General features: G+C 40.1%; 1 protein-coding gene across 2 annotated transcripts; it reads left to right on the top strand.

Annotated features, from left to right (window-relative positions):
* On the top strand, positions 1 to 27975 carry ece1 (endothelin converting enzyme 1). 2 transcript variants are annotated; one of them, XM_034082654.2, is made up of 19 exons: positions 1 to 90; positions 10135 to 10221; positions 12879 to 13017; positions 15634 to 15846; positions 15989 to 16113; positions 16200 to 16346; positions 17247 to 17312; positions 17614 to 17802; positions 19027 to 19169; positions 19337 to 19451; positions 23091 to 23201; positions 23288 to 23386; positions 23562 to 23639; positions 23736 to 23839; positions 24165 to 24275; positions 24885 to 24952; positions 25084 to 25274; positions 26370 to 26465; positions 27017 to 27974. In XM_034082654.2, the coding sequence occupies exons 2-19, from the start codon at positions 10135 to 10137 to the stop codon at positions 27191 to 27193; spliced, it is 2259 nt and encodes a 752-aa protein (XP_033938545.1). In that variant the 5' UTR covers positions 1 to 90; the 3' UTR covers positions 27194 to 27974. The 2 variants fall into 2 exon arrangements, with proteins under 2 accessions (XP_033938545.1, XP_033938544.1); XM_034082653.2 differs by lacking the exon at positions 1 to 90 and having other exon boundaries at positions 9615 to 10221; positions 27017 to 27975.
* Positions 27976 to 27978: the final 3 nt, after the last annotated feature.

The raw sequence follows: 27978 nt of genomic DNA, 5'->3' as shown, positions 1-27978 counted from the left end.
GGCCGTTGCAGCTGAGGCTCCCTCGCTGTCCCCTGGCAGCAGAAGCACACCGGAGTCACGGAGAGTGGCTGCGGAACATCTGACAGCACGGTAAGAACATGTCCTCCATTCACATACACAGTGAAGTCAATTACCAAAGCTTTAATTAGATTAAAACACCTTAGTGAGCCATGACACAAAATCGCGTGTTGTATATCTCGCTGGAATTGATTTCTACCAGCTTGTTAGCAGTTGTTGACATGACACATGTGTTTTCATAACGATATTTCGCAGTAAACTGATGTTTTGTTGTGATCTTTGTACGTACTTACTCAGTTGGCTGTATACAGGACGTTTCATAAATTCAGTGACCTTACCTAAACTGCATTAATTTTGTATCTTTTTATGAAATCAGTCTATTATGCCAATAGGGATTTAAAATGACATTACTTTTTCCCTTAAAAAAGCTCAGTTTGCTGTCTTTTTAAGGTTCGTCTTCTGTACTTTCTGTGAGTCATTTCGCCAACACCAAAACACCCTCCTAACAGTCTTACACTTCAACATGTTTAAGGGGACTGTCCAAAAGTGTAGTCTTTATGCTGAATAAATCCTCCAGCTACAACCAAAACCACATCTTATACACCTATGTGAGTGTGCCCCCAGAATACAGTCTCATGTTTGTTTTGCTTGATTTAATGGTAGCCGTTGCATGCAAGTCATATTTACCTCCACTGTCTAAATTATAGCTTGGATCTTTAAGAGCTCATTTATCATCTGGGGACTTGGAGACAAGATTGTAAGCAACATGAAAAAGATCATCATTGGAAAATATCTCGAGGCAAACACTACCTTTTGAATATCATCTTTAAAAAAAACAATGGCAGATGTATAATGTCAGTGTTTGGATAAAGTAAACAGTCATGTTTGGCAAGACAAGCCAATTCCAAACACTTATGGAGGATCATATTGAAAATCAGTTCACGTGTCATTTCTAAAAGGAGAAGTTACTTCACAGAAAGAGGAAATTATGCGTTGGCTTTTGGATACAGGCATATATGGATGGAACTGATTAAATATTATCTTTAATCAGCTGGCCAAGACATGAAGACTCTTGTTATCACAGTTAGACATTTTGTTACCTAATATGTATCACTCGAGGATTAGTTTCCTGGAAGCCGGAGCAGTAAAAAAGGCAAAATATGGTGCTATAAATTCAAACCCGTCGGCTTTTGATAGATGGCTTGCTTAAGGGAACTTTGTTTATTGCTCAGGCATGAACTATTAGCGCCTCAGATAGATAATTGTAAGCTAATGCCTGAGTGATGGATGGCTTTAATAACCTCACACAGCCCTGGATGTGTTGCACTCAGCGAGCTCTGCTGTTATTCATTACCTAGGTGTGAGTGTGCTGCAGGGCGCCATGACAACACTAGGAACAGGTAATCTCCTGTTATCTATCCCTTGGCCACTCCCATAATCCTGAATTCATGCAGAAAGAGTCAGGTCAGAGCTCTTACATTACATTTGGGTCATAATAAAATGACATAAAGTGCAGTTGTTTCAAAATACACTGTGCATCCATCTAGGGTTGATTTGAATTGGAAGTAGGGTGCTTGTTTGCTGCAGTGCATGATGGTGATAGTATAGGCCTAACCCCAAACTGGGTGATATTTGAGCAATGCACATACGTCAGAATACCTGAAACGTGCACAGAAGAGCAACTTAGGGTGCTCTGTCAAAGAGGAATCTGAAGAATTTCAGAGCTGCTGCCTGCATATAAATAACCACGTGTGAGAAAATGCAAGCTCCTTTTTATTATGTTCAAAGCAACAAGTACATGCTTGACTAAAAACAAACCAAAATAGTTTAACAATCCTCCTCCAGAGCAGGAAAAAGCTGAATGGCATTATTTTCTTTTGTTAACGTGTTATTATCAGGGTGTTTTCTGCACAGGAAACGTCCCTCTGCTGAGAAAATAAAGACTTTTCCAGTGCTGTTTTGACGTCATAGGTCAGAAGCTGCAGCCTGAGACAACTCTGTCTTATCTGTGTCCTTCAGGCAGAAACACAAGGGACTGAACACAACAGATAAATTGTTAGAGCTGAGTGGCTGTAGTCATGAATCTGTTTATGTGGAGTAATCATCACTGCTGGTGTGTTGGCTGCATTGATATGCGAGCGTACAGTGGACGTATAAAGCACATACTGTACATTGCACAGGGTCAGGACCTCGCATGCACACAAGGACACATGGCTGCTTGCGTTACTACAGTACAGAATCAGATGCACGGCATAACACATATCCAAAATCATCTATCAGGATAAAGGCTAGATCATGTCATATCTTCAAAAAAATATTCATCACGAAAAAAGCATGTTCTTTGGTAAGAAAAATATCATTATATCAATAAAAATGATACATAGAAATGAACAAATTCAAGATAAACTCCTGTTTAAGCCTTTTTCTGTGAATTAAATATTAGACGCAAACACAAATAATTAAAAACCTTACTGTTGAATTAACATTTTCAATTGAAATTATGAAGAAAAAAACTGATACACACTATATTAATAATATTTTGTTAGCACATTAAATGGAATGTACAGATCGTTGTAAAAACAATACTGCCTACTTCAAAATAAAAATTCCATCAAAAATGTTTTTGATTTTGATGAAAATTTGAGTTAGCATTTGCTTGTTATTTTCGATTTACAGTACACAATGTAATAAAGAAATATCTTATATAATATATATGAATTCAACACGATTTGACATTAAAATACAAATATATGATTATTTTTGAATGGTTGGGCGGGCCGTGTGCAACCAGTTGACCTTCAGTTGAGATAATGTTGGATCTGATGGAGCTGTTTCATGTTGTTGTAGTAAGTGTGGTCATGTTTAGCTTTGGGAGCGTGGTGTAATTTAAATGTTTTCCCAACCTCAGTGCTCTCCTTCGGGATTCACAAAGAGCGGGTCAACTGATGGCTTTAGGCCTGAAGAGGAAGTTTGTTTTGCTGTGGTTGCTTTCTGTGTCGTCTCTCTGTGACAGCGAGGTGACGACCCTGAAAAGCAGTATTTCAAGTAGTATTTCAACCGAAACGAGGATCCAATCACAGATGTTCTCTAACTTGTCACACAGAATATGACCCTCAGATTGTTTGGCTTGTAGCCTTTCATTTCCGTTCCTCTGTGGTCTGAAACCACATCTTGGCCCTGCATCTGTTTGGCTCACCACGGTGGTTAACTGAGCCACCTATCTAATGCAAATGTGTTTACTGCCATCTTACGTCAACCGCGCCTATAAATCACCCTTAGTCTCCTTCCATCCACTAACTCCTGCCAGCTGCATGCATTTACGCTATGCCTTTTTGTTTTCTTCGATACATTCTTGTCCCGCTCTCCTTTTTCCCTTCAGAAACAAACTGTCAAACATTGAGCTCTGCAGTACATGCAGCACCCAATCCCAAACACAAACACGCTTCAGTTATTCTTGGAGGAATGCCCCTGCACTACAAATAATCATCTGGTTTGTAGGATCAGTGACGAATTACTGACGCATGATTGTGGTTTACAGCCTCACTCAAAGGCCGCAGCCTTGCGTTGCTTCCAAGAATCGTGGGATAGTGACCCCTCGTAGTATCAGCTTTGGGAAGACATCTTCACGCCCTGTGGGACACAATGGGATTTTCACAAACTAGCCTTGACAAAAGGCTATTGTTGTGATACTTCTATCGTTTTTAATTTCTAATGGCTCCCAGTTGCCACTTGGCGTGACTTCCAGAAACTTAAGACGTCAGCAGGGACTCCTCAGTAGTTTTTACAGATGTTACTCCTCACAGCGTTCACTCTTTTCTTAATGGCACCAAGTCACGACATGATGATGACTAAAGATCTTTAAAAGTGCATGCAATTCCTAGTTCCAGATCATGTGGAGCAGGATATGGAAAGGGAAATAATAAATCGGGAACCAAACTCTATTGAAGAAATCACTAAATATCATTAACAGGAAAGGGAAGGCAGCCTTGTCACTTGATCAGGGATTCGGCTCAGGGGGGGTCAATCTGTGTGGCAACATGTGTGCAAGCACATCTGCACAGACCCCAAAGCCAGGAAAGTGTGCAAAAACAGTGATTGTGTGCTGAGGAATGTGTGTGTGTGTGTGTGTGTGTGTGTGTGTGTGTCAACAACACTTGTCTTTGCCAGTGAATACCGTTGTTTGTTCTTCATTGTGGGCCACGAAGCAGACCACATGATTAAATCGTAGCACTGTGTATTGTATACAAGTCATTTTTGCACCACAGTAAGCAATGGCACATTTTACAAAGTTGTAATCAACTGTTTACTAATGAGGACATATTACGCTAATTTTCAGGTTTCATATTTCTATTTTGTGCCTCTACTGTGACATGGCTCCATGCTTTAATGTTCAAAAAGCTCTGCTCTGATTGGTTAGCTGGCTCTGTTGTGATTGGTCAACCGCTTAGAGATGTCCCGCACATTACCCTATCACATACAGTGTGTTGGAAAGATATCCAATAGAAACGTGATTGTTTTGTAGTGATGTCATTATGTTACTGCAGTAAACAATAGAGTGTAATGTAGGTGTTTCAGGCTGGGTGTGGTAGAGAAACTCCCTGTCGGGGGAACTTTGGGATTTTTGCAAATCATTTACTAGGGCTGTCCCGAGTACCATTTTGCAGGCTCCGGATATTCGGTAGTAGTCAGCAGCGAATATTTGAAGATTTTTTTTTGTATGGACATGCTTTTATTTTGAAGGAGAGTTAGCGCTGTTGACAGGAAGTTGTTGTTGCTATGGAAACAACGTGACGGAGATCAATGGAGAAAAAGTCATATCTACATTATAAAGACGGAGAAAGTAAACAATAACGTTTATGGTTAAGTATTAGCACCCCCCGAAGAGGCACAAGCTCTTGATATTGGAGTTTTCAATAAATTCAATTCGGCAGCCGCATTATCAAGAATATCTGAATAACGAAATTGAAACCCGAATAGTACTCCAACCAGGGGCGTCGCCTGGACCTGAAAACATTCGGGGCTTAGCCCACAGTGGCGCGAAAGTGGAATTTTCTCGACTGTTACAATGAAGGCTCGATAATCAGCTCACGGCATACAGGCAGGGGTAAATTGCTATTTTTTATGAGTCGGGGGCAGACCTCACCTCCTCTAGGGGGGTCCGGGGGGATGCTGCCCCTGGAAGATTTTTTGTTTAAATATTGAAGTTAAAAGCATCAATCTGGTGCACTTTGAGAGCAACATTAAGAGATATATCTCTCAACACATAACATTACATTTTAGCTGACGCTTTTATCCAAAGCGACTTACAATTACCACAGGGACATTCTCCCTGGAGTAACTAAGGGCGAAGTGCCTTACTCTTACGAGAGAGAGAGAGAGAGAGAGAGAGAGAGAGAGAGAGAGAGAGAGAGAGAGAGAGAGAGAGAGAGAGAGAGAGAGAGAGAGAGAGAGAGAGAGAGAGAGAGAGAGAGAGAGAGAGAGAGAGAGAGAGAGAGAGAGAGAGAGAGAGAGAGAGAGAGAGAGAGAGAGCTAAAGGACTCTCTGAGTGTTTAGATAGTTCACTTTAGTCTAAGTTATCTCAGTGGGTCTCAACAAAAATCTTCCCGGGGAGCATCCCCCCGAACCCTCCTAGAGGAGGTGAGGTCCGCTCCCCACTCGTAAAAAATAGCATTTTACCCCTGCCTATATATCGTGAGCTGATTATCGAGCCTTCATTGTAACAGTCGCGGGTGTACTGTGTGAGTGCTTTTGTGCGTGCTCTATAGTGCCCGTAATAGTGTTCACTGGAGTCCAGCACCTCAGCACCCCCACTCAAAATACCTTCCCGCGCTTCTGGCCCTATCATTTACATGCACAAAAACCTATACAACACACAGGAAAGGGCCAAAAAAGCACAACAGGGACCTTTTAATTGTTCAAGCCATCTTTAAAAGATAACACAAACATACAGATACAAACTATAGAAATGTAAATATGCAAAAAGAAATCAGGGCAAGAAGCCCCAAACCACCTACCCCCCTTGCTATTTCACAAATAGTATAGATAATGTTGGTCTCCAGGATTCTTGGTCTTACTTACGTTATAATGGTTAAGGGGACGTTATATGTCTCGAGCCCTGACCTGATACCTGCAGTAATAAAGATAGTTGTGACATCCCTACACACCGCTTTAAATCTTAGTTACTATTTGTTTTCTCTTCTAATGCAATCAGAACAGTGGGATCTGCATTTTGATCTGCCTCTGTAACATCCAACATCATATCATTACGTTTTGTGAAATCTGAGCCAAGGATCACAACTGGCTGATATCCGGGATATCCAGGATCCTTCAGGAAAATAAACAAAGTCAATTCAATTAAAGGCAAATGCAAACAGACAGATAGGCATCATCCACTTGTTTTGTTACAGAACACCACCGACAACACCCTTTAATGGAGTGTGGATTAAATACTGATGGAAAACAAGTGAAGTGTGTGTGTTGAAATAATCGTCAATAACCCCATTAAGCTCTTTTTGCTCTCAGCTATAGGTCATTTGAAGCCATTTATATAATTGAAAGCGTCCTAAAAACAATTGGTTGGCCTCTTACTTCTCTCCTCCCTCCCTCCCCTCTCTATCTCTCACCACTTTGGTCCTCCATCTTTTGTCCCAACAGTCTTTATAAGCCGATAATGTGACCTGACTGACAGGGGGCTAGGTTTAACACAGTTTATATACACACAGTAACATAAGAAGGGTCTGTGTTATTTGATGTGGTGTTAGGGTGTTACAATGAAGATAAGATCAGTTCCCTCCTCGTGGTGTTGCTGGGGCGGATTTATTGCCATCTTGTGGGAAAGTTAACAAGAATCTGGTGTGCCTGGAATTCCCTGTAATGTGTAATGCTTGCGATGGGATGATTTCCCCCTCGGTTTCATATTTATGTGGGGCACCAAATAAAGTGTGAATCTGTCACGGGATTGTGTTTGCAAGGAATCTAGCTTCATCAAATAAACATTGATGTTCAGCCACTGGTGTGACCTTGTGAAGGTTAAAGGGGCCCTATTAGGCTTTTTTTTAGGATTTCCTGTAGTGTGTTATATGGTTTTTGTGTATGTAAATGGTCTGCAAAGGCTTAAATCCAACAAGTTCCTTCAAGAGGGAGTTTCACTCCCACACACTCCCCCCCCCTGCCTGAAACGCCATGATGGTCTCCTTTGTTTACTTCCATAAAATAATGACATCACTATTTAACATATGCTAGCACATCTTTTGGTTTGCGTTCCAACACATAAGTGATTTCCTCAGGGTTGGGACAGCTCTAATAGTTGACCAATCAAAAAAGAGCATGCCAGCTAACCAATCAGACAGAGGGTTAAAAGAGGTGCTGCAGCACAGGCAGAATGGGAAAAATAAATACGGCCCTTTTACATGGGAAGTTGCAAGCCAGAGCATGAAGGTAAATGTCCAGAAGGAGAGAGTGAGATTGTACTGATAGTTATACTGTAGTATAGTCATGAGTAACCTCTACACTGTATTACACGGTGTTGAGCAATCAGTGAGCTGTGTCCCCGTCAGGCTTCAGACAGCTGAGGTTAATTATTACCTTCTCTACAGAGCTGTGCGAGAATCAGATGTAAACATGTTTCTGTAGCTGCTCATATATCAGTTAAAGGACCTTTGTCTAATAAGATAAATATAAAATTGTATTTATTTTAACCAAGATCAATAATATGTTTGATCATGTCAATGAAAGGTATTTTAGTAGACATTTCAACAGTGGCCAGAATGATGTGTCTCTCTGGGCCTGATAGTTACATTGTGTTGTAGTGTAACCCGTTACCTGAAGAAGAGATTGCACATTTTAATTGTCTATATGCTGGATGCATAACAGGCCTTTTTTGTAATAATTGTTGTATTTATTTAAGATATGTTTAAATAAACTTGATAAACTACATGCTCGGCCATTCATGTTATTTGTTGGATATTTTCATCATCACCATCATCAAAATCAGAATACTTTATTTATCCTGAGGGATTGTTCTTTGTGACATTTGCTACCCTTTGAATAATATAAAATTCAATAAAAACGAAAATATAATATAATAACAAAATATGATATAAACATAAGAAGGAAAGGTTCAAATGTGCACCATTTACTCCAATATATAACAACAACATATAATGTGCTGTTCGACATAAATGAAAAACAGAATGAAAATAAAATATGATAAAAACATTCATACCTAGGTCCATTTAGGAAGTTAAAATATAAGGGTGAAATAAAAATATATAATATGTATATAGACATAAGAAGGTCAAGTAAAAATGCACATTTTGCTACTATATATAATGACAATAAATATGTAAATGTGCGTGTATTAATATCTACAGTGGTGTATGACATGAATCCAAAATTGAAAGAAGTAAAAATGAAAGGAAATAATATTGAATTAAAACATTCATATACATAAAATAAGTTAATATATTTAGGTGCAATACCAACATTTAATACAAATATTTATAAACATGAAGGTAGAGTAAACATGTGCCCACCTTACTACAATACAAAAAGTACTTTTATAAGAGCCTGCTTACTGATTTTATGAAAAGTAGTTATGTTAGCATTTTAATTAGTTTGATTAGTTTAAACCCATAGTTTTTTTACTCAAACATGTATTACCATCCTCTCGATACACTCACTCGTACGGCCCGTCCACACAGCGGTGTGTGTTGACGCTTGGCGGTGGGCGTGTCTGAAGCTTGGGGATTTTTTGCGAGCAACGCGACCAACAACCAATCACATGAATCTCCCGCCCCCGACATACAAAGCAATAGCAATGTTAAAACTAAGTAAACTGGATATAAACTCCCCAAACAGGCGAAAACCTTCCAGTTCCACCCACTGTCTCTGCCACCTCCCTCCATGCCTCGCTCCTCCGGTTTGTATCCCGGTAGATGAACAGAGACTGATCATTCAGCACCGGGTGATTCACTACTGCTATAATGAATTTTCCCTACATTTTTTGGAATATGAGGAAATGACCTGCGTAGTCTCTCCCAGCATACACGCGGTTTGATTGGCTAGCGCTTGTACTGGCAGATTTGCATAAACGGGATTTCATTGGCTGACGTCTCCGTCGAGGCATCAAAAGTTGAACATTGCTCAACTTTTGAAGCCAGTAACGCTCCACGTCGCTTCCCAAAATGCAGTTCGGCTAAAAGTGACGTAACCCCATTCAAAGTGAATGGGCAGAAGCGTTGGAAGCTTCAACGCACGCCGCTGTGTGGACGGGCCGTTAATCTAGCTCTAACTGCTTGCCTTTATTGAGTAGACATACAAAATGCCTTGTTTGAAGCATGTGTCAGTGGCTGTGTGGGTGAAGGGTTAAACTGGAGAAGAGCTGCCTATCAGGTAACGGTTGCCAGGGGCAGCAACTTCAAGCATGTGGGAGGAGGATGTTTTTCAAGGGCTCCTCCCCCAAGTGTATCATGTCTTATAGAAAGGACACTGGGAGTGAACTACAACTGTGAAGATCCCTCCCCAAATCTAAGTGAAACCACATTGGGGAATGCACTCACACACAATCTCTGTGTGAGTATTTGCCTAAGTCATGTAAGTTGCTCAAGTCAGAGCTCCTTCCTGTTTTTCCACTAGTGCCGTCTTCTCTCGTGCCTGCTTTCACAGACTGGGCTGAGCAGGAAGTCCTGAAAAAGTTTGCCCAGGAAGAGTCGCAAATCTTTTAAAGAGGAAAAGCAGACCCACGAGGAAATCTCAAGGATTTTGTGAGGACGTTGTTTGTTTGTGTTGTGACATTTGAAACCGGGGTGGTGTCTGCCCTACCCCATGGGGGCGGTGAGAAGTTTTGTTGGGGTTGAAGGGAGTGGAAAAGTGCTTCTGAAAGGAGAGGACTGACACACTTTTTGCATATTAACTCAGTTGTTAGAGCGGAAGTGCTCCAACCAGACAAACCAAATTCCTGCTGATGGATTTTAGAGGGAAACACTACCCTGAAGCCTCAGACACTGCTGAGGAGTAGACACTCTCACACACACACATCAGGAGAGGGAGAGGAGAGGGGCCAGAAGAAGAGACATGGAAGCACTGAGAGAGTCTTTTCTGAATTTGACTTTTCAGATGTCATCCTATAAGAGAGCCACGCTGGATGAGGAGGACCTGGTGGACTCCACTGCTGACGATATCTACCCATCATCACCCATGCAGGTAAACTCTCAAATACCCTAAATATAGGTAACTCAGTTATTATAATACTTTACATAAGAAAAATGAATAGACCTTAAAAAGGTATACAAAACAATCAAATACACATTCATCGTATCTCACGGTATTACACAAGAGGTACTCACGGTGTTTCCTCGACTATCGATCCATTTGTAAAATAAATCTGCTGTCAAGTAAAGGTTTCACAATTCTTGAGAAAAATGTAAACTTCTAAAACACAATTTATAGGTGCAGTTTAAAAGAAAAACAGACACTTCCTGGTTTAACGTGTGCCATCAACTTGTGTGATTTCATCCGTAGACTTCTGACATGATATAAAGCCTCTTCTTTTTTCTTGTTTGGCGTAAATATCTTTTTTGGAGCTCTAAATGATATGTTACACACACTAACCTGCTAGACAGAAGTGTCAAGTGCTACACTTAGAAAGACTCTTAATAACTATAAAATAATTGCTTTACCCCTATTTCAGTTATTCAGAGTTATTAAATCCTGCTAACTGTCAAGCTTTTACATGGCATTACAACACTTTGTTGCACTAATGTTACGATCTAGATCTGTATTTTTATTTTGGCATCAGTAAGTCATTGTTTGACAATGTACAGACCATTTTGTGCAGGATCAGAGAAAAAGAGAAGACCAATATTTTATATCCGGCATCTCTGTGTGTAAAAACACGGAGGCGTGTGGCGTAGTGGGTTGTCTGTTGGTGTTCGGATCAGGGGGTCACAGGTTCAAACCCCACTGCAGTCAGCATGTCTTTGTGTCCCTGAGACACTTCACCCCAAATTGCTCCTGTGGGGATTGCCCACAGTATTGAGTATGTAAGTCACTTTGGATTAAAGCGTCTAACATGTGATTTTGTCAGCAGTTAACTGAATTCAGAAATTTAAAAACATTTGACACAAAGTTGTCTCACTGTAAGACCTAATAATCTTAGTTAATCTTTTTTTTTACAGAATTCTCTTCAAACAGACTTCCTTTTCACTATTAATATGTAAAAACTAGTCACTTATCATATTGGCATAGCTTCTGAATAGCATTTTGTTTCTCCTCCTTTTTTATTTCCATACCTGTTATTGTTAGGGTCAGTGAAGCAGGCAGGACCCAAATGCAGAATAAACAGAAAAAATACCTTTATTTCAAGGTTTAAGGACCAAACAGAACACTACCTCGTGAACACAGTCAACGACAAATAATGAACCAACAAAGACAGACAGAAAAACCAGAACTTAAATACACCCAAGACTAATCACACAAACAAGACACAGGTGAGGAGGGAGGAGAAAACACAGGGGCACCAGGTGAACACAATCGGGTAATCAGGTAGGAGGGAAAACAGACAGAAAGCGACAGGCAAGACAGGGGGTGAACACTTTTCAAAATAAAACGTGAAACCAAAGACAGAAAAAGACAAGACAAAACACAACACAGACAGACAGATCGTGACAGTTATTCCTGATTTTAAAGTAGAGTTGTGAAATGGTTTTCTCTGGGAACTTACAAGCGCTCTTTAATATACACTCTGTGCCCTTTCTTCAACTTCTTAACTTTAGAACAAGCACATCGTTCAGCACTACTTTATTTGACCAAAAGTATACAGAGCTCAAACAATGTGCTTGAGCATAAGTGTTCCTGCTATCATTATTATGCCGTGGTTTTCGGGATAATAAAATTGGGTTTTGAAAAACATTTGGAAATGGCACGGGATAAGCAGGGGGATTTTCACAGTTGCACCCACAAAGCAGTTTAGGTCCAAACCAACCCGACTTTCTTAGCTCCAAGGATTAACAAGCCACTGTGGCTTTTGGCATTTGATTTAGTCACATTCAGTTTGACTGTTGAACTCTAATCTAAGCTAATAGCAGTAAATCGGATCCTTATTTATATACTTCAGGGGTAATTGACTTCCACAGGATGTAAGTACGGTCCAAGATCTGGCATTTATTTACAGCGGGGATACTCTACGATCGGCCAAAGTGCTAAACGCGCCCCCTGAAAGATTTGTAAGTGACCCTTGGAATCATTCCTGTAAGAAATCAACTCCCTTGGCAGCCTTAACTAAAGCAATATTCTCTAAGAAAGAAATGCAGGAGCAGGGAGTGCTTGTTTTAAAGCCACTGCACCAATCATTTATCAAAACAAATTCTGCATCAGACCAAAACAATATGCACTCTCCTCTTCTTCTTTCATGTTTTTCTGAGAAGCTTCGGAGCTGAACATCTGGTAACTGTTGTCTTGCAGTGTTTACATGTGAACAACAACAAAGCAGGCGTGGCTCAACAGGAATATTGTGTCATGTTATAATCCAGGGCAGAAGCAAAACATCTTTAACAAGTGCATGTTATACTAGAAGTCAGGAAACAATAGAAGAATGTGTAACCTTGTCTGTGTAGAAGGGTTGAAAGCGCCGCCAGGGTGAAGCCATTGTGCTTTAAAATAAAACCTGTCATCAAGTCCCTGAGAAGCTGTTTGACTATAGACTAATATTTTCCACACGGCATTAATTCAACAAAGGAACGCTGTGAAGAGTGTGTGCTAATGTGATTTAAATCAATTTTATGTCCAAGCTTGAAATGATTATACTTGACTTAAAGGATTCGTTGAAGCACCTTAAATGTTTTTTGTGTTTGTATGTGCAGGTGACACTTCTACACGGCCGGAGTCCAACATGTTGGCCAGACAGGACACAGACGGAGCGGAGGCTGCTGTTTTTAGTGTGCGTCATGTCCGTAGGCCTGTTCGTATCTCTCATCACGACTGGGGTCTTCTACAAACAGAGTGAGTTCCAATTTCCATGTAAACTCAATGCTACGGTGACTTATCTCCTGAAACCCAGCAGTGGTCTCTGTGAAGTAGCCTGAGAAGGGGAATGTTCTACAAGTATATTGTCAAATCAAAAGACAAAGCAACACACATTTCCAAAAGAAAGAATTACAAAAGAAAACACCCCAGTGAAAGGAGAGTAGTTCAAAAGAATATTTCAAAATGTCGGGAAATTTGCTTTTGCCAAGATAAGAGAAGATTAATACCACTCTGATGTCTGTCCATTAAATATACATCTATCTGCCAGTAGCTGGTTCACTAAGCTTGGAATGTAAGCTTGAAACAGTATAAAGAAAACAAAGGAACATAATTCACCAACCAGTACCTTTTTAAAGCTTTAAAATCAATACATTATATTGCGTTTGATCGGTACAAAAACTTGATAAAAATATAAATGTATTGGAATATTTCTTAGTGTAAGAAATTAAAATCAATGTTGATATGGCATAATTTAAATTAAATACAGGGTTTTAATTTAAAGCAGTTTTATTCTGAAAAACCGGAAGTTTACACTAACTATTAACTTAACACTTTTATTCTGAAAATTCTTCATTTCCGGTTAGCATTAGCATGTGGCTAACGTTTTGAAACCGTGAATTGAAGGTGAAATAACATGAGATGTTGTACACTTAACACTCATTTATTGACACAGAAATAACGTTTATCAGGGAATGTTTAAATAACCACAGACATCAGAATGATGTAATTTAGCAACAGAAAAAGGCAGGAATTGCATTGGACCCGCCCCCGTCGACGCCGGCCAATAGGAGAAGACCATAGATGACAACAGGAAGAGCAAGCCAAGAATCGATCTATTTTTCCTGACCTCTACTGACCGATGAGGAGAGCGCCTCCAGCTTGCAATTTCATTGTACATCACTGCATATTTTGTGTAATTAAATACTGTTAACTTTTATAAGCTTCGCTTGACTCTTTTCAGTCTGTCCTGCTCTCAGTGTTCAAGAATTACTAACATTTGCCAAGAAAGAAACATTTTTTGTATCAGATTGTGTTACCTGTGGACAGAGCTATGCTAACTGTTTCCCATGTTTACAGTCTTTATGCTAGGCTAAGCTAACCCTACAGTCTTTTTATGCTAGGCTAGACTAACCCTACAGTCTTTAAGCTAGGCTATCCCTCTGTCATCTGCAGCTACACCGTAGCTACACATTTACTGAAAAGGCCTGAGTGTCATCATTCTTGATATAACCTAACTGTCTTCAACAAAGGCACTTTTTCCAAATGCCAAACTATTCCTCAAATGCTGGGCATAACCTTTTTTATAATAATACTAAGTAATGCCTGTAAAGCTTCAGCTAAACTGCCTATCAAAAAAACCTCTCTAAATCTCTCCCTAGAGCTTGTTCATTACGGAAAAAGGTCTTGTGGAATTACCATCACATCCAGGCGGGGTCTCATCTGTGCTTGTTTCCTCAAATGTACCATGGGAAACCTAATGTAACTTCCTCCCATTCAGAACCACATGTCAGGTCACACTTTGAAATAATAAGAGGAACAAGGAAGAATTCTCCTCAGGGTACTAAACTCATCCCTGCCCGTAACATTGTCTCCGGATCTGTTATTGACCTTATATGGACAGATGGGGAAAGTCTTTACTGTAAGTCCAGTATTAGAGTTGAGTGGTCCCTGGAGTTGTTCAGTACTGGCACTTCTCTAAACACTTTTGTGTTTAAACCTTATGAAGTAACACAGAGCTGACAAAAGCCTCGGTGCTGCCTTAATGGCTTTTGTTTAACAATATTGTACTCTACACACATAAAGAGCAATCACATTTATTACGAGCCAGTAAAATACCTTGTTCAAGCAAAGTGGCTGACTTCAACTTTGATTTTAATTAATTAATCCATCATCCCAAACATTCACTACTGTCTGTTATATAGGTTTTAATGCATGTGAATGCTCTGCAAAGGTTTCCATCCCACACACTCCACCCCCCCCCCCCCCCCCCCCGCCCCCATTGGACTCCTTTGTTTACTTCCAAAACATAATGACATCACAATGTAACACTCTTTTATTGGCTAGCCCTGAAACATATTGTACGTAAAATATTAAGGGGTTGGACTACTCATCAATAACAAATGAGCTGGCCAGCTGACCAATCAGAGCAGACTGGGCTCTGGTTTCAGACAGATTGTAAAAAGAGGTGATGCAGCAGAGGCAGTATGAGAAAAATAAAGAGCTTTTTGAACATTAAAGCATGAAGACATGTCACTATAGAGGCACAACATACAAATATGAATCTGAACATTTGCATTATTGGGACAACATAATCAATTATTAGTAGTTCACGACACGTGTGACATTTCCTTCTATAAAGAAAATATCTCACTTTTCGGCTTATTATTTCGAAAAGATTTCTACTAGAAGAGATATTCCCTCCAGGTTATTTATCTTCCCTGGTACTTCTCGTAAAATAATTGTTTCCAGATGTTCTGAAAACTCAAATGACCTACCAGGAAATATTTACCCACTGTGGTTCTTAGAAACCAAAGAGTTTATAAAAACTATCTATAAAGTAAACATGTTTTAATTTTTTCTTTCCCCCTGCAGCTCACCCTGGCTTGTGTCTATCAGAGCCGTGCATTACTGTGGCCAGTGCAGTCATGGGGGCCCTGGATCAATCTGTGGACCCCTGCCATGACTTCTACAACTTTGCTTGCGGGGGCTGGGTGAAGAATAACCCCCTGCCTGAGGGCAAGTCCCGCTGGGGACCTTTCAGCAACCTCTGGGAGAACAACATGCTTGTGATGAAGCATTTATTAGGTAAGACTCTTTGAGTGGGCTCAGCTGGCTTCAACCCGGGCAGAGATGTGATAAGCTTTTCTTCTCTGGCTCATTGGGCACAGCTGAGGAAACTGGCTTGTCTTTCATTGTTGTAATTGATTTCACTTCTTTTATTGGGCAGAAAACACAACAATAAAAGGTCTGAGTAAGTCTGAGGCGAAGGCCCAGAAATATTATCAGGCCTGCATGAATGAGAGCAAGATTGAAGAATTAGGAGCAAAGCCACTACAGGAGCTTATCAGCCAGGTATGTTTCTTTTTTACTAAAGCAATCAGACATCAAACACTTCATCATTTCAAGAGGTCTCTGAGCCTTTACATTTCCTGTTTCAGTTAGGAGGATGGTCCCTGACCGGAGACTGGGACAAGGACAACTTCCAGGAAGTTTTGCGTATGGTGTCAGCCAACTTTCGCACCTCACCGTTCTTCACAGTGTTTGTCAGCACCGACTCCAAAAACTCCAACAGCAACATCATCCAGGTGAGAGGAGAGGGGCGAAAATGTTATGAATTAATGGAAATTATATATTTACATCTCAGAAAGTGCTTTTTCACTAAAAACCTTTTACCACATTCTTTTAAACTTACATTACAAATTACATTTAAAGCTGCACAGCTCTCCCACTTTCAAATTCTGATATACTACACATTCTTTTTTGTGTCATTTCTCATATTCTTGTGTTTTGTATATTTATATTTCTTGAAAACACTTATTCTTTGAATTGTATAACAGTTTTTGTAATTATTCTATACTTCTACCAATTTCTATCAAGATATATTTCAATCAATCAATCAAAGTTTATTTATATAGCCAAATATCACACATTTTACATATGTAAAGTGGACTTTACAGTCTTACAGAAAATGAATACGAACACTCTGTCCTTGGACCCTCACAGCCGGCAAGGGAAAAACATCCAAAGAAACCCTACAGTTTATTGGGTTGATTTTTAAATCCTCTTACTACTACTACTACTAGTATTACTGCTACAACTATACATAATATAATAATAATTAGTTAACAACAAAAAAAACATAAACAGTAAGTCAATAGATATTAACAATACAAATATATCTATCTAGCGAGTACACAATATGAAAATATACAGAATAAACTAGAATATAATAGACTAATCTGATATTCTTGGGCCAATCCACTCATTATCACGGGGGTCCTGGTTTCACACAGACAGTTTGACACAAGAGTTCATTCCTCTGCAGGGTGTCATGAAAACGTAACAAATAGTACAGATATGGTCTTTGGCAAGCTTCTTCTTTGAGGCTGCATGCTGGCAGCGCAGGAATGAAAACAGAAGGTACATTGTGAGGGGTTAAGATGGAGGCTGAACTGTATGTCATAAATGTTTTATCTCAAATCTAGGTGGATCAGTCCAGCCTGGGGCTACCTTCACGGGATTACTACCTCAACAAAACAGCAAATGAAAAGGTACTTGTAGGCAAATTGCTTGTTTTACAGTGGTAAAGCGGCTACAATGTTTTGACTTTAAAAGTAAAGATCTGGAACTTCTACAATGACAATAAAAAACAGGTTATTAAGCTCATCCAAATATTTGAAAATAAGGAAATATTAAAAGAGAAATATTTCAGCCGCAGGGTGGAAATCAACTCTGCATAGTAGCTTATTTTTGCATTGTTTAGGATTACTTTTCTGATAGATTTTTCTCTCACGCACACACATCCCTTGTCTCCCCACATCCCCCCCTCTGCACTGCCTGATGGACTTACAGTATCTGTCAGCATACCTCAACTTCCTGGTGGAATTGGGGGTTCTTCTTGGTGGCTCCGAAGAGACTTCTTCATCACTGATGCTTGAGATCGTGGACTTTGAAAGCACCCTGGCCAACATCACAGTCCCTCAGGACGAGAGAAGAGACGAGGAGCTCATCTACCACAAGATGGAGGCCAAAGATCTGTCGGTGAGCAATCCCCCACATTAAACAAGAATATACAGATCTTAAAGGAGCCCTATTATGTGTTTTCCCTTTCCTGTAGTATGTTATATAGGTTTTTGTGCATGTAAATGGTCTGCAAAGGCTTAATTGGATAATTAGTCTCCTTTTGTTTACTTCCGTAACACAGTGACATCACTATGTAACACTCGCGCTTCTTTTGGCTAGCACTCCAAACACAAAAAGTAATAGGCTAAGGGGCAGGACATCTCTAAAGGCACGGACACACCAGGCCGATTATCGGCGTCGGTGGGCGTCAGGCCGACGATGAGCGTCGACACGCCCTACTCAGATTGGTGTGTCCCGCACCGTCGGGTTCTTTTCAGCCTTACCGACGCCTTTTCGGTCTTTTCAGCCCTTGCCGACTGCCGCCGATTCAACAGTCGGCAAAGGCAGTCGGCAAAAGAAATCACTCTGATTGGCTGTTCCGCTAGCGAATCAGTGCATGAGAAGCGAAACGGAAGTGAGGGACCCAAGCAAACTATTAAGAAGGCAAATCTGAGATTTCATTTAACTCTCGACACAGGTTCGGGAAAGCCCCATGAGCTTCTCGAGTGAAAATGGAACGCACAAGCTATTTATTGTTTGTTTATATCACGCAGTCTGTTCTTCTTCTCTCGGTTATCATGCAGTCTGTCTTCCGGTTGTTGCCTCTTTTGAATGACGAATACACACTGCCACCGCCTGCTGGTAAGGAGAGTTATTGCCACTCACGCATGCGCAGTTCGTACGTGCTTCTTGGCCGTCGGCTGAAGTCTTTGCGGTGTGTTCCAGTGCGACATATGGCCAAAATGCAGAGACGCGAGGCGACGCAACATGCGGGGTCCGTCTGTGTCAATTATTTGTTGTCAGATTGGTATGTCCGGGCCTTAAGCGTTTGACCAATCAATACAAAGTAGACCAGCTAACCAATCAGAGCAGACTGGGCCCTGGTTTCAGACAGAGGGTGACAAAAGGTGCTGCAGAAATAACATTAAACATTAAAGCATGGAAACATGTCACAGAAGAGAAAACATACAAATATGAACCTGAAAAGGAGCATAATAGGGCCGTTTTTAAGATAATAATATTCTCTAAATCATGAGAAAAAGTATGAAGCTAAATTATGCAATAACATAAATGTAAATATTCATATTCATTGTAAAAGCTAGACTTTGTCTCAATGTTTGTGTTTTATCTGTGTTTCTGCAGACTCTGGTTCCTGCAGTTGACTGGATGCCATACCTCACAGAAGTGTTTGCTCCTGTGCAACTCAACGAGTCAGAGCCAGTAGTTGTTTATGCCAAAGAATACCTCCAGCAAGTTTCGGAACTCATACTCAAAACAAATAAAAGGTCAGATATTGTATAAGCATTATACTTTTATGCATCAAATACATTTTGCATGTTACAATTTCTTTTTAAATAATCACTAGCATAAACCCTCCTACTGAAAGGCTCATTGGTAAGCAATCACGCTGACAGAAGGCAACTAAACAATGGATTTGATATTTCCTTTTTAGCCTACTCAACAACTACATGATAATGAAGGTGGTGAGGAAGATGGTGTCCATTTTGGACCAAAGGTTCCAGGATGCAGAGCAGCGCTTCCTTGAGGTCATGTACGGGACAAAGAAGGTGAGACATTAAATGAGGTACTTTACAGTCACTGTAATAAAGTATGACACAGATAGATTTAACAGTGAGATGGGATAGAGTCCAACAAATCTGTGCAAGATTCTAATCTAGATAAGGTATTTTTAGCATGTTTGTAGACTAGATACTATCTGTACGTGAATTGAGGTTTTGTCATTATCATTCTGCTTTTAGAAGCCCAGTTTATACTGGCAGGGGGAATGGCCCAGAGCCAAACCACTAACATGTTGGAAAGCTTCTCACTTGACCTCTTGTTCTTGTGTCTTTGACACTGCAGAGACTTTTTTTACTGAATGCTGGAAGAAATGTTCGCCAACTGAGAAACAACCTTTTTTTTTTAACAAGAACTGTAATCAGTATCAGTGTTCAATATCAGTATCAATCAGTGTTTTATGGCTAACCTTGTTAACCTGCGTTCTTAATCTATATGTAAACAGGAAACCATGTTTCCTTATTTAGGATAAGAGGTTTTAAAAGAGAAAGCTACTTAACACAGCTACATTTTGCTGAACAAACCTGATTTTGTTGCATAATGAGTGTGTGTGCTTTGTCCAGAAACAATGTCTCAATCAGTTTTCATTGGAACTATCTGCTACCAAAGAAATAGTTCCAATAAAAACTATTCAAAGCAAGGTCCTTGTATTTTCCAGTTGTTGGAATATTGTTTCTGGGCAGAAGTGTTGCTGTTGAATTGAGCACCACAACTACAATTATTTTCAGCTTTATTGTGTTGGGGTGAAAGCAACACTCATAGAGACCTTTAACTTAATCCCACAGTTTATCTTCTGAAATGATTGCAAGATGCAACTACACGTTTAATAACTTTATACAACACTTTAAATTAGTGAACTGAGATATTAAAGGGGCCCTATTATGCTTTTGGGTTATTTTCCTTTTCTGTAGTGTGTTATATAGGTTTTAGTGCATGTAAATGGGTGCAAAGGCAAACATCCCAAAGTTCCCTCCAGGGAGAGTTTCCTTCCCACACACCTCTATTGGCTAGCGCTCCAACACATTGTACGGTGGCAAATCTCTAAGCTGTTGACCAATCACAATAGAGCCGGCCAGCTAACCAATCAGAGCAGACTGGGCTCTGGTTTCAGACAGAGGGTGAAAAGTGGTACTGCAGCACAGGCAGTGTGAGAAAAATAAAGAGCTTTTTGAACATTTAATTAAAACATTTGAACATTTCACAGTAAAGGCACAAAATACAAATATGAAAGTAAGCATAATAGGGCCTCTTTAATTAGACACGTAGTCAAAGATATTAATACTTAAATACATATCCTGTCTTAGTGCACATTTAAATGACTATGCAATATCCTGTTCCCCTGACATTGTTTTAAAATAGGGTTAAGCTGTTAAAACAAACCCGAGCTCTCTATGTATGTCTGTTTTATGTGAGAGTGCAGCTGAGTCTCTTTTTGCATCTATGTGAACACATTTACAACTTCTTGTTGCTTGCTCAGAATGCTCCTCATTTCCTCACTCTGATCCTGTTTCCTCTTTATCTATGTATACATACATCCCACTTTGTACTTGTCCTTCCTTTCACCTGATAATCACTTTGTCACATAGGGATTTTTCTTTACATGCAGTAAATCGGGACGGGTGGCGCAGTGGTCTGTGCATCCGATCATCAGATCAAGGGGGAGTGCTGGGGAACTCCAGTTCGAAACCCGCTCCTGCCGCCACTGCGTCAGGCCGTTGTGTCCTTGGGCAAGACACTTCACCCGGATTTGCTCCTGTGGGTATTGTCCACAGTACATGTATAATACTAATGTATACTTGTAAAAGCGCCTCGATGACTTCGAGGCGTGAAGATGGACGGTGTGGCGCAGTGCGCTGTGCAATGATCATCAGATCAAGGGGTGAAACCCGCCGCTGCTGCGTCTGTAAAGCCGGTGTGTCCTTGGGCAAGACCCTTCACCTGAACTTGCTCCTGTGGGTATTGTCCACAGTGACCATTGCATGTATACAAAATATGTGTAATGTGTATATGTAAAGCGCTTTGAGCATCTGGAAAAGCGCTATAATAAATATAAGGAATTATTATTAATTAATTATTATTATAAATGAATTAACTGGTTGCGTGTGAGACCAACCCAGTCTCACGGCATTTCGTGTTATAGTCACAAAATGTATTGTATCTATTGATTCGTGTTCACCAACACGATTTTCGCATTTTTTTCGTGTCACACAGAACGATTTGAAAAGCAATGTATTTCTATTGGTAGTGTGTTTCGTGCCTGCACCACGTCTTTTTGTCCGGTCGGGTCTTGGAAGACCGGAAGCTGTGTGGTTTCTAAAAACATTGTATTACTCAATATCTAACCCTATCCCTTTCATTTTAAATCGTATAATGTCGGAGTTTTTTTGCCGTCCGCGAGGAAAAGAAATGGGGCTCAGAGTCTCAGAATACTGAAATCTGTATTTGTTGTCATCTTTTTTTCCTTCTAATTTGTTATTATTTGGTGCAGGCACGAAACATACTACCAATAGAAATACAGTGCTTCGAAAATCGTTCTGTGTCAGAATACTGAAATCTGTATTTGTTTTTATCTGTTTTTCCTTCTAATTTGTTATTATTTACATTGCTTTTAAAATCGTTCTGTGTGACTGAAAAACACGGGGAAAAAATGGCGAAATCGTGTTGGTGAACACGAATCAATAGATTAATTTCGTGACTATAACACGAAATGCCGTGAGACTGTTGGTGAGACACTGTTTTTGAACATTTCAGAAAAAAAGAAATAATCAACATGCTTTTTTAGTAAATGACATGTTGAGCAATGTCAAGGTAAAGTTGAGCGTTAAGTGAAACTGCTGATTTAAAATGAGTCCTTGACCTTTATCTGTGCTGAAATGACTCCTCGGTCTTTTTTCATTTAGTAGGTGTTTTGTTGGTTGCTTGCTTGCATTTCCTCAGCCATGAGTGTAAATGACATTAAGGGTGTTGATGCCATCTTGGACTCAACAAAAAACCCAGCACTCAGTCCTTTAGAGAGAACACTTTGTCTTTCAGCCCACAGAGAGATAACAACCTTTTGTCAAATGAATCTTCTAATCTACACACTGGCTCCTCATTTTGTTACGTCATTGGATTTAAGTCTAAAAAATAACAATTCTTATCTATTTCTGTTTCTCTTTGAAACTACTTTATTACCAATACCCATAGATTATGGGTCCCCACTTTACATATAGGGATACAACAAATGTTAATACATGCTTATCCAGTTTAGAGTCATGGGGGGGCCCTATCCCAGCATGCACTGTGCTTGAAGCTGGAACAGATTGACCCGATCACCAAACTTTCAGACTGCTTTGCAGGAGAAATATCTATTATTAGACTGCGTTGTCTCAGTAGGAACATGTTTACTGTAATGCTTTCTTTTCACTTCTGTTTAACCATCACCACAGTTCTCTCCACCTACACATGAAGCCCCACAGCTACATGTTCATTCTGGGAAATGTAGACAGTGACTAACAAATGGGGTCAAACTAAATGTGACGCTACAATACAATTCCAGACTATAAGGAAATTCCAAAGGGTTGTATCTTCACTACACTGATGAAGCAATTTTCCTTAACGTATCTCGACTTGTTGATCTCGTGTTGCAGAGCTGCTCTCCACGCTGGAAGCTGTGCGTCAGCGACACAGACAGCGCCCTGGGCTTTGCTCTAGGAGCCATGTTTGTCAAAGACACCTTTCCCGAAGACAGCAAGACCATTGTAAGCGTTTCAAAGTCTTCCCCTCACAAAAGCTGCTTCTGCTGTGTGAGGTGATTTGACTCTCTTTTGTCCCTTCTGTGCTCCAGGCTGAGGATATGGTTGCAGAGATTAAATGGGCGTTTGAGGACAGCCTGAAAGATGTGATCTGGATGGATTCGGAGACAAAAAAAGCAGCCAAAGAAAAGGTAGGATAAGAAAGATGATGTTTATTCCCTCTTCAAAACATTTTCCAACTCCTGCTTCAGGGAGACACTAACATCTGAATGAGTTATGTTGTCGTGTGCTGAAGTGGGTGGGAATTACAGCACTGCCACCTGGTGTAAAAATGTGTCTTATGCAGTTTTTCTTTATATATCACAGGCGGATGCAATATACAACATGGTTGGATATCCAGAGTTCATCATGAACTCCACAAAGCTGGACAAAGTGTTCAATGATGTAGGTAAATGTGGAACTGTATCATCCTGTTACTTTTGTTCATGACATAATGTCTCACTAAAACACCAAATTACGCTTCTGATTCCTCTCTTTTAGTTTGAGGTGGTGAACGAACTCTACTTCCAAAATGTCATGCAGTACTACAACTTCTCAGCCCGAGTGACTGCGGACCAGCTGAGGAAAACTCCCAACAGAAACCAGTGAGTTGCCCCTGGTTACCCTCATCCCCCCCTCCAGCCCCGCACGGCCAGAGACGAGGCTGCACGCTCCGTTGGGGGCACATTCCCATTATACTGACTCAGCAGAATAATGCTGCCATCCACAAATGTTCCCAGGCAACCAACTTCCCTCCGCTGACCTGAGCCTTGTCTCTAATTAGGCTGACGAGGGTTTCCCATGCATTTCAAACTGATCTGCAGTCAGCCCGGCACAGTAGCGAGGGAAGAATCAATATTCTGAATTTGTTGTGACCTTGATGTCAGCCTCACATGTTGGTCCTGCATGTTCCTTGTTTTTCTTTTACAGGTGGAGCATGACCCCTCCGACCGTGAATGCATATTACAACCCAACAAAGAATGAGATGGTTCTGCCTGCAGGAATCCTTCAGGCTCCGTTTTACAGTCGTTCCTGGCCTAAGTACGTCTTCTGCATCGCATTTCAGGCTCAAACAATCATGGATGGTGGAGCACTGTCTTTAATTCACAGAACCATAAAAGCAGTAAACAAAAAACATGGTATTAAAACTACAGTGAAGTTTAAATCAATACTAGTTGTAAAAAACATTCTCCACAGGACATTGCCTTTAGCAGCTGTTTTATAACTAAACATGAGTGTCCTGTGGTGTGCAGCAGATACAAAATGGTAATCAGACTGATTTGCCATTCTGTTTTACTTCATTGATTTTCTTTTTGAATATGTTTTGATTTGATTACATTTGAATTGCTGATCTGAGATGAGGGCAACGGCAAAAAAGGGGATCGAAAGAACTCACTTTTTCTTTTACACAGATTAAACAAGATATAAATTGGTCGTGCTGGTGTGTGGATTTGTCCTCTGGCTGCAGCTTCATATTGATCAAACCGATATGAGAGTGGTATCAATCTACTTATCTAACTGGCAATAAATTGAACAATGTCTAAAATACTTCCTCAGACACAGTTGCTTTAACCATCTTTGTGGGACATACAAACACGTTGAAATGTAGTCATTGGGGGTCATAAAGGTATATTTTTTACACTTTTTCAGAGCTCTTAACTTTGGGGGAATTGGCGTCGTCATGGGACATGAACTGACTCATGCTTTTGATGACCAAGGTTGGTGAAAGGCTTTCCATTTTGAACTCTTTACATTTAAATACATGTCAAATAAAACCTTCAATGTCTGTATGCTTGATTTGGCAGAGAATACAGTGACACCTTACACTTTTCTCTTTTTTTTTTTAAAGGGAGGGAATACGACAAAGATGGAAACCTGCGTCCCTGGTGGAAGAATTCCTCAGTAGAGGCCTTCAAGAAGCAGACTCATTGCATGGTGGAGCAATACGGAAATTACAGCATCAACAAAGAGCCTCTGAATGGAAGACACACCCTGGGAGAGAACATCGCTGACAACGGTGGACTCAAGGCCGCCTACAAGGTCTGATATCTAATAGGAAGCGTGATTAAAGGGGCCCAATTATGCTTATTTCCAGGTTTCACAATTCTATTTTGTGTTCCTCTACTGTGGCATGTTTACATGCTTTAATGTTAAAAAAGATCTTTGTCTCATACTGCCTGTGCTGCACCAGAGCCCAGTCTGCTCTTATTGGTTAGCTGGCCGGCTATGTTGTGATTGGTAAACCGCATAGAAATGTCCCTCCCTTAGCATATCATGTCAAATGTGCTAGCCATTAGAAGTGTGTGTTACATAGTGATGTCAATATGTTACGGAAGTAAACAAAGGAGTCCAATTATCCAATTTAGCTTGTGAGGAACATTTACATGCACAAAAACCTATAAAACACACTACAGGAAAACACATAATAGATTTTAAGATCTGTGTATTCTTCTAAACAAAGGATTTCAATAGAGGCGTTTCAGGCATGGGGGGGAGAGTGTGGGAGAGAAACTTTCGAATGTCAGCGTTTGCAGAACATTTACATGCACACAAGCCTATAAAATGCTAAGGCTTTAATGTTTTTCTGTTTGTGACTTCCATTTAACGATGGAGACACACAATTAAACTCAAAGGAGCATTTAAATTAAGTCTGATCTATTATTATTTATTTGGTTAAGGTCAGACCGCTTCTGTTATGTTTACTACTGCAACATTATCAGATTGCATGTTCAAAAGGTCAGAAATCTTACCAGACAGATCCGATTATTATCCCCTGCATTCATGTATTCTTCAAGGCCGTTGTGGGTCACATCCATTCATCTGTATTGGAAAAAGCAACTTGTCTGGTTTGCAGCAAAGCCTGGAAATGCAACAGGTGGCTATGAGTGACCTTGTCAGCCTCTAGTTACTTCTTCACATGCAAACATTCTTTCCATGTAATGAAAGGTCATAAGCTGTGAAGCAGAGGAGCAAATCATATAGAAGCAAAAGCAGCCTGCATTATGTGGCACATGTAAACCAGAGGGAGTTAACACTATGGATCTTCTTTTCCCCCTTGGTGTATCATTTTACACTTTTACACAAGCAAAACAGGGACCGCATGCTAGTAACAGGATCATTTCTTTTTATTCAAAGGCTTATGTGAACTGGGTCAAAAAGAACGGTGAGGAGGCCACGCTGCCTGCACTTGGGATGACGAACGATCAGCTATTCTTCGTAGGATTTGCACAGGTTTGTATCCCTCAAATTATTTCCTTTAACTCAATAGTGCTAATATTACTGCTGGTTTTACAACATTTCCTAACGCTACTCTCCAGACACGTTTTAAGACATAACAACTCTTGTACAAATAACAATTTGTGGTTAATCGGATGGGGTTTTAGAGAAATCAACACCCTTTCTCTCTTCTGAAAAATCCATACTGTATAAATCTGCAAACATTTTTCCAATATTTAAATGCTGGAAAGATCCATCTCAGTGTTTGTCCTCTGTAGGTTTTAAGTTTCCTCGTCACACTTGTATACATTGCCTCCTGTACTGCTCCTATGTCAAACTTGGATTCAAGATGAGCACAAACAAACTTTCGTCCTTTGCAAATAAATGTGAAAAAAGCCTACATAAATGACAAGATATTTAAATGAATAACTTCAACCTAACCGGAATAAATTCAGTCCAAACTCTTTATAAATCTCCTTACAATTCTCCATGTTATGTTTTTAAAGGGCTAGGCGGAAACATGAATCCCTAATTGTGTGTCTCTGTGTCCTTTATCTTTGCTGCAGGTATGGTGCTCTGTCAGGACACCTGAAAGCTCACATGAAGGCGTCATCACAGATCCTCACAGTCCATCAAGATTCAGAGTCATCGGCTCCATCTCCAATTCACAAGAATTCTCAAAGCACTTTGGCTGCAAAGCAGACGCTCCTATGAACCCTAAACACAAGTGTGAGCTTTGGTGATGTTTATCAGCAAGGAGAAAATGGACGTTGGGGAGAAAGGAATGACAAAGTCTCTACTGACGGGGAACGCAAGAACCACTGAAAGTCCTTCTGCCTTGCCACTTAATGCTTATCAGGATCCTTATCAGGACAGAATGTGCCTGCTTTGCATGCAGGATTGCAATCTTCACTGCTTTTCCAAAAGACGTGTTGGTTTAAACTAGCAGCTTTCCCTGAATTAAATGTAACTATGAATGCGCTTTTTGAACACTGGAAATCCAAAAAATGGTTACAGAAAATGGGGGAACCACTCTCAAATGTTGTCAGCTGCTTGTTTGTCACATGTGGTGATAAATAAGCAAAGGGCTGTTTCTTTTTCCTGTAACTTTTCACTGTGCTTAGATCTTCTGCAATTTATTTTTATTGTGTTTTATTTATGTTCACAATTTTTTATATGAAAGTGAACCAGAGACCTGCAAGATTTTTAATCTAATGAAACGGACAGCTCTTAATGTTAATTAAGAATGTTATTATTTGTGTAAAACTACAGTAACTGTAACACCATTTTAAAGCTGAATTACAAATATTTTGTGTACTATCTGGTCAAACTGTTACATTTTATAGAGATGCTGACATGAAATTGTATTCCGTTGCTGCTGTTTGGAATTAAGACATTTCCTGCAAAACAGTTGCTACTTTTCTTCCTGCAGAATGTATGGTCCTTAACAATTATTCAAGATTAAGTGTTTGTCACAAATTATTTTGTATAGTAAAACCAATCTTTAAAAAAACGTTTGTGTCACACA

Source organism: Pseudochaenichthys georgianus, chromosome 5, assembly GCF_902827115.2.
Source record: "Pseudochaenichthys georgianus chromosome 5, fPseGeo1.2, whole genome shotgun sequence".
In the NCBI taxonomy this organism is placed as follows: Eukaryota; Metazoa; Chordata; class Actinopteri; order Perciformes; family Channichthyidae; genus Pseudochaenichthys; species Pseudochaenichthys georgianus.
The sequence above is the reverse complement of the archived record's forward strand: the minus strand, read 5'-3'. Positions and strand labels throughout refer to the sequence as shown.

Bases quoted from the DNA above. Each gene is read 5' to 3' on its own strand.
- ece1 (XM_034082653.2), top strand. From the start codon at position 10,093: ATGGAAGCACTGAGAGAGTCTTTTCTGAATTTGACTTTTCAGATGTCA. The intron at 10,222-12,878 runs GTAAACTCTCAA...TTGTATGTGCAG, and splicing joins ACCCATCATCACCCATGCAG to GTGACACTTCTACACGGCCG. The intron at 17,313-17,613 runs GTACTTGTAGGC...ATGGACTTACAG, and splicing joins ACAAAACAGCAAATGAAAAG to TATCTGTCAGCATACCTCAA.